Source organism: Lathyrus oleraceus, chromosome 5, assembly GCF_024323335.1.
Source record: "Lathyrus oleraceus cultivar Zhongwan6 chromosome 5, CAAS_Psat_ZW6_1.0, whole genome shotgun sequence".
In the NCBI taxonomy this organism is placed as follows: domain Eukaryota; kingdom Viridiplantae; phylum Streptophyta; class Magnoliopsida; order Fabales; family Fabaceae; genus Lathyrus; species Lathyrus oleraceus.
Window position 1 is genome coordinate 604,981,560 of NC_066583.1, and position 7,380 is coordinate 604,988,939.

At 35.5% G+C, this 7,380-nt stretch overlaps 1 protein-coding gene across 2 annotated transcripts; it reads left to right on the forward strand.

Annotated features, from left to right (window-relative positions):
• Positions 1–952: 952 nt before the first annotated feature.
• LOC127086929 (disease resistance protein RUN1) lies at positions 953–6,242 on the forward strand. Of its 2 annotated transcripts, XM_051027755.1 has the most exons (6): positions 953–1,551; positions 1,645–2,746; positions 3,189–3,461; positions 3,916–4,773; positions 5,129–5,854; positions 5,930–6,242. In XM_051027755.1, the coding sequence occupies exons 1-5, from the start codon at positions 1,082–1,084 to the stop codon at positions 5,804–5,806; spliced, it is 3,381 nt and encodes a 1,126-aa protein (XP_050883712.1). In that variant the 5' UTR covers positions 953–1,081; the 3' UTR covers positions 5,807–5,854; positions 5,930–6,242. The 2 variants fall into 2 exon arrangements, with proteins under 2 accessions (XP_050883712.1, XP_050883711.1); XM_051027754.1 differs by having other exon boundaries at positions 5,129–6,242.
• The last annotated feature ends 1,138 nt before the right edge of the window (positions 6,243–7,380 follow it).

Below are 7,380 nucleotides of genomic sequence, written 5' to 3' on the forward strand. Positions count from 1 at the left end.
GGGCCTAAGAGGGCGCTTCTGAAAGCGCTCTCTAAAGCTTTCCAAAAGCGCCTTCTAAACTGGAAATGTACATGGACTTAGAGAGCGCTTTTTTAAAAGCGCCCTCTAAGGGTAACCTTAGAGGGCGCTTTCATTAAAGCGCCCTCTATTGGTGTCCATCCATTTCCTCATTATTTTTTATTTGGCTTCACTTTAGAGGGCGCTTTGTTACAAAAGCGCCCTCTAAAGGGGGCCTAAGAGGGCGCTTCTAAAAGCGCTCTCTAAGGCTTTCCATAAGCGCCTTCTAAACTGGAAATATACATGGACATAGAGAGCGCTTTTTTAAAAGCGCCCTCTAAGGTTACCTTTAGAGGGCGCTTTCAATAAAGCGTCCTCTATTGGTGTCCCTCCATTTCCTCATTATTTTTTCGCTTCACTTTAGAGTGCGCTTTGTTACAAAAGCGCCCTCTAAAGTGCGCTGTCTATTCCAGTAGTATGCTCCTTATTTTTTCTCTTCACTTTAGAGTGCGCTTTTGTAATAAAGCGCCCTCTAAAGGGCGCTGTCTATTCCAGTTTTTGGCGTAGTGATTATTATTATTATTATTATTATTATTATTATTATTATTATTATTATTTGTTATTTGTTATATGTTATTTGACTTAATCTGTATTTATCGTGAGAGGATCATGCTTGTAATAATCTAGGGAGTTTAATATTGTTTAGTGGCCATATTTTTCCACCTCTATTTAGGAAGTATTGAGTTTCAGTTTTCTAATAAATGAAGTCGGTGTTAACATAATCTAGGGAGTTTCACTTTGATCATTATTATAAATAAATTTGAATTTTTTTAATATATTTGACGGTTAATGTATTAATTGTTAAATATAAAAAAAAAATTATAATAATAACCGAAGAATATACCTAAGAATTTTTTATTTTATTTTTGTTTACGAATGATAAAAGTCTCTTTTTCATGCATAGTTGTTTGTGGTCTTCCCATGCAAATCACAAGTCAACTTTTCAGTGGTTGATTAGTTAGAAATTCTAACAACCGCCTCTCATCTGCTAGTCATCTCTTTGGCGAGAACCGTTTTTGTACCCATGGCTTCCACTCACAGAATCTGTAAACATGACGTGTTTCTCAGTTTCCGAGGCACTGACACTCGCAACACTTTCACCGATCATCTCTATCACCATCTTATCAAAAAAGGCATTTCCGTCTTCAAGGACGATCAAAATCTCCAGAAAGGAGAATCCATTTCACCGCAGCTTCTACAAGCAATTCGAGATTCAAGGGTTTCCATAGTTGTCTTCTCAAAAGCATATTCTAAATCAAAGTGGTGTTTGGATGAAATTGCTGATATCGCGGAATGCCACGAACAGTTGAAGCAAACTGCTATCCCCGTTTTCTACGACGTTGATCCATCTCATGTTCGAAAGCAGACTGGGGTTTTCAAAAGCGCGTTTGAATTATACACTAAATTGTTTAGATCTGACCTAGATAAGGTTGATCGATGGCGGAGAGCTCTCACTCATTTCGCCAATTTGGTTGGATTTGATGTTAGAGATAAGTAAGTCAAAAAATGAATCACTTTATTTTTATACATAATTCATCAATATATCTTTTGCAGATTAGTACACTGTTTTTGTTTTTCCTCTTTCAGGCCAGAGTTTACAGAGATTGAAAAAATTGTTCAGGCAGTCATAAAAGCATTGAATCATAAATTCTCAGGGTTTAGTAGTGATCTTGTTGGGATGCAGCCTCGCGTACAAGAATTAGAAAAGCTTCTAAAATTGAACTCAAAAAATGATGATTTTCGAGTTCTTGGAATATGGGGGATGGGTGGAGTAGGAAAGACAACTCATGCTACTGTTTTGTATGATAGGATCTCTTATCAGTTTGATGCACGCTGTTTTATTAGTAACACTAGCAAACTTTATATGGAGGGTGGTGTCGTTGCGGTACAAAAACAAATTCTTCGTCAAACTCTTGACGAAAGAAATCTAGACTCGTACGATACTTGTGAAATCGCCGGGATTATGTTAAATAGGCTTCACAGTAGCATTAAGGTCCTTCTAGTTCTTGACAATGTTGATCAATTAGAGCAATTGCAGGAATTGGGTATAACTCCTAATTTACTTTGGAGTGGTAGTAGAATAATCATAACCACAAGGGATGAGCATATTTTAAGAGTATATGGGGCAGATACAGTACATAAAGTTCCCATGTTGAATAGTAATGATGCCTGTGAACTTTTTCGTACAAGAGCCTTCAAAGGTGAAGACCAAAGTAGCGATTGCGTTGAGTTGATTCCAGAGATACTAAAATATGCTCAAAATCTCCCGTTAGCAATTAAAGTAATAGGCTCTTTCTTGTGTACCCGAGATGCTACTCAGTGGAGAGATGCTTTGGATAGATTGAAGAACAATCCAGACAGTAAAATTATGGATGTGCTTCAGATGAGTGTTGATGGACTACAACATCAAGAGAAGGAGATATTTTTGCACATTGCTTGTTTCTTTAAAGGGGAGAGGGAAGTTTATGTTAATCGAATTCTAGATGCTTGTGGATTACACCCTCACATTGGAATTCAAAGAATCCTTGAGAAATCTCTAATTACCATTAAAAACCAGGAGATTCATATGCATGATATGTTACAAAAATTGGGCAAGAAAATCGTCCGACATCGATTTCCCGAAGAACCGGGATCATGGAGTAGATTATGGCAATACCATGATTTCTATCAAGTCTTGACAACAGAAACGGTAATAAATTATGTTTCCAAAACTAGAGGGTGCAATTTATACTTTTTGAATGAATTTAACTTGTGTGGGGTCATATGGGGGGAAATGATAATAATCATTTGTTATTTGTATAGTTTTATATATCATTTTGATTATCTTTTGGTTGTCACATTTTTACCAAATTTTCCTAGAATATCATCATGGAGTTCATTTCAATTAACATTCATACTGGAAACTTGTTTTAAACAAAGAATTTTAAGAAAACCAATTACTATGTAGTACTAAGTAATTTTTTCAAATTTAATTTAAACACACTTTGATTCCATGATTTTCTTATTCCATTAAAAATTTCGACATTGTAATATAGTATATATCGGTAATTTTATGTTTCTAAAATGGTTTGGTCAAGTAATTTCTGTTTTTTTTCTCTGTCTATGTTATGTTTACTCTATTCTTTTCCCAGGGAACAATCAATGTTAAAGCTATAGTTCTGGATCAAAAGGAAAGTTTCTCCAAATGCAGGGCTGAAGGATTTTCAAAAATGAGGAACCTTGCACTTCTCATATTGTATCATAACAACTTTTCAGGAAATTTGGATTTTCTTTCCAACAACTTGCGATATCTTTTGTGGCATGGATGCCCTTTTACTTCTTTGCCGTCAAATTTTGAGCCATATTATCTTGTGGAATTGAATATGCCTCATAGTAGCATTCAACGACTGTGGGAAGGTCGCAAGGTATACTAGTTCTTTTCCATTAAAAATTTGTAGCTATGTAGTCTCAGAATCAACATCTTGTTATTTTTTCTAAAAGTTTTTATATTCTTATCAAAACACATTAAAAGTAAAATATATTAGGTGTGAGAGAGAGGTTCAACACCTTACATCATTTAGTCTTCTAGCAATTTCTCCATTCTATTACTGCTGTAATGAGTGGTGCAACACCTTGGATTATCACACATCTTAAACCTATAACAACAACACCTAAGTGTGTTACTAAATTAAATTATTACTAACTGCCTAGTTATCCGACAATAACTTAAGCCCGAGAGATTAGGTAACTCTTATTACTAATTACATAATAATTTTTTATAAAAGTTTGCACTTAATTTTGATATCACACTACGACAAGTTAATAAAATTCAAGTCTTATTGAAACGTTTTTACTGACGGTTGCTAATTCTCTTTATAGGAACTACCTAATTTGAAAAGGATGGATTTGAGCAACACCAAGTATCTTATAGAGACTCCAAAGTTTTTTTGGACCCCAAAATTGGAGCGGTTAGATTTTACAGGATGCACAAACTTAATACAGGTCCATCCATCCATTGGACATCTTACTGAACTTGTTTTCTTATGTTTGCAAAACTGCAGCAGTTTGGTTGACCTTGATTTTGGTAGTGTATCAAGATTAAGTTCTTTGAGAGTTCTACGCCTTTCTGGTTGTACAAAACTTGAAAAGACTCCAGATTTTAATGGCGCATCAAATCTCGAGTACCTTGATATGGACGAATGTACAACTTTATCCAAAGTTCATGAATCCATTGGGGATTTGACAAAGCTTAAATTCTTGAGTTTGAGAAACTGTACAAATCTGGTTGAAATGCCCGATAGGATTAAGAGGATGGTATCCCTTGTAACTCTAGATTTCTATGGTTGCTCAAGTCTTACAATTCTACCTAGTATTGATCATATGAGTTCTTTGATATCTCTAGATTTAAGCTTTTGCAATCTTCATGAAGTACCAAATACTATTAAATGGTTATGCACGTTAGAAAGACTAAATCTACAAGGAAACAAATTGCGTTCACTACCTGATTGTTTTTACTTTCTTGCCAACCTAGCATATGTGAACTTATCTCATTGCCATGAGCTTAAAACTATTGAACTCGGCCTACCTCGAAAAAGTGTTTCTGGAGGAAAATATTTTAACATAGCAGCGGGATCTCGTGATCATAGGTCAGGACTTTATATATTTGACTGCCCTAAGTTCACGGTTAAATCCAAAAATCAATCCGTAGAATGTTCGTGGTTACAAAGACTACTTCTGGTGCGTACGTTGCTTACATTCCCCCAATTCTCTAGCTTTCATTCATTGTATTTTCTTTTTCATATAAAAAAATTCAGATCTAACTTGTGCAATCAGGAAGACGTCTAATGCCAACATATTTAAACCAACTTGATGCATTCTCATAAACTCAAATATTTTTTCATGCTCTCATTACTAAGAAGTTATTCTAGAATGGTTTTCCCAATGTGGTAATTATATTATGTTTTTTTTGCTGCATTTAGGTGACTAATCATTATCTGCAAGCTACTCAATACTTTTCGTGGCTAATAATTATATACCATTTTTTGCACTCTAGCTATAATATACTAATGTGTTATTTTTCTTCTGGTACCAGAGTCCCCGTCACTTTCGGGGTGGCTTTGACATTGTTGTACCTTGTGATTGGAAAAACACTGTTTTTCCAGCAAGTAGTTGTATTCCAAGATGGTTCAATCACCAATTTGATGGCGGTTCAATAGTAAGGATAGTAGATTTTGATGAGTTTGACAAGAAGTTTGGCTTTGCCTTCTGTGTAGCATTTGAGGTAAGCAATCATCTTGGGAATTCTGGTTCTCCACAGGATTCATTTTCCTCAACACTCCCACATCCTTTATATCTTTCTTTTGAAAGTGAACACACAGAGGAACGCTTCGATATGCCACTTAATTTGGAACTGCACAAAATTGATGGCTGCAAATATCTTTGGCTAATTTATATCTCTCGAGAGCACTGCCATTTCTTAAAAACTGGAGCGCATATCACATTTAAAGCCTGCCCAGGTTTGTTAATAAATAAATGGGGAGTACGCTTGGTAACGAAGAATCTAATGAAATCATATCCTGACTCTAGCTTCTTGGAACACTTACCAGACACTGATGCGCCTCAACTTTTCTTTGATTATGTACAAAAAACCAGCATTAGGTCTGGAACTAAAATCCAACTTCCTTACAATTGGTTGGTCACTGAAAAGGAAGAAGTTGAGAATTCTGGAGCCAAGTCAAAAGAAACTGATCTTTCCAATCTGGGCCTTTAGATATGCCAATCACAGCCAAAACGCACAACACGTTCTGTGAGCCTTGAGGTAATTATCTCACCTAAACAGTGACATATTAGTTGTAATTGTGATTGTAACTCTGGTTTGAAAATTCTTCTGCAGAGTAGTGTTGATTGTTGAATATAATTTCAGAAAACAGACCCACAAATCTTTTGTTTTAGCCGATTATATCAGTTTCCTTCAAATGAGATGTTGGTGAAGCAATTTGAGACGCTACTAATGTTTAATCGTACAATAATAAGAGGTGCATGTGGGGAACTGAGAGGATAAATAAATTTATGGAATTATGTTTTATCTTTCCTAGAAATGAGAATGTTTTGATTCTTTCATTGAAGCTTGTAAAAATGGGTTATCCGGTTCTAAACGGGTCTCCGAGCTTTTTAAGGTCGGAAAAAAGTCCTATTGGATTCAAAAATTAATACCCGAGTCCGAGGTTGTATGGGCTATCCGATTCTAATTGGGTTTTTAAAAAATATTTTTTATACAAAAAAATTAAAATAAATAATTCCATAATATTTATTATAAATATGATAAAAAGTTATATTATTTTAAGTATAATACATTTTTAGATTTTTTTTTAAAATAAACAGTTTTTAAAAAAAATCGAAAATAACGAATTCAAAAAAAAAATCAAAATAACCATTTTTAGAAGAGGATGCGCCAGATGAACTGACGCACCCCCTAAGCATGACGAGGAGGCGCCAATGCTATTGGCGCATGCATTTCGGTTCCTCATGAGGAGGTGTCAATGCTATTGGCGCATGCATTGACCCTCATGAGGAGGCACCAATGCTCCTGGCGCCTTAGTGTTATTTGTGGTATGGGTGTCAATTCCTCTGGTGCCTGCATGTCATGTCATGTGGGCGCCAGCACTCTTGGCGCATATATTTTATGTTAATTCTGTATAAATGTCACGCCTTGGATGCAATATTTTTCACACAAAATCATCTCCTAATATCATATTTTCTCTAGTTCAACCCCGTTTACTTTCAAGTTTCTCTGTCTTAACAATGTCTGCATACATTTAGAAACGAAATGCTGATGTAATATTTTCCGCTGTTGCGGCTCCGGTATAGATTCGACTTTGGAACACAAATATGTTTGAACGTCTTAATCAGACGTTGTACAATTGGTTAGAGGGAGAAATTGGAGATGGTGAAAAGATTAGAAGAATACAATGACTTGTGTCCATGTTCAACCAAAACGGAGAAGTGCGCGAATGAGTGGATATTAAGACTGACCAAGACGCTAGTAGGATGATGCATTACATGTTCAAAATTGTTTTGATGGTTGTAATCGCATAGTTCTTGTATTCTAGCTGTTATAATTATTTGCGTTACTGTTTATGTAATGGTACTTTCGTCACAAACGTCTAATATGAAATAAATTTAGTTTTTCATATATTGCAATAGAGGTACATGTGAATTTATCTGGTTGTGCTCGTTCCAACACTAGGACAGTTATTACGATTGTGACCTGATTGACGGCATGAACTACATAATCTAACCTCGCCGTATCCATTTCGGTTTGAAGTCGGGTGCTGTTTGGGCGAT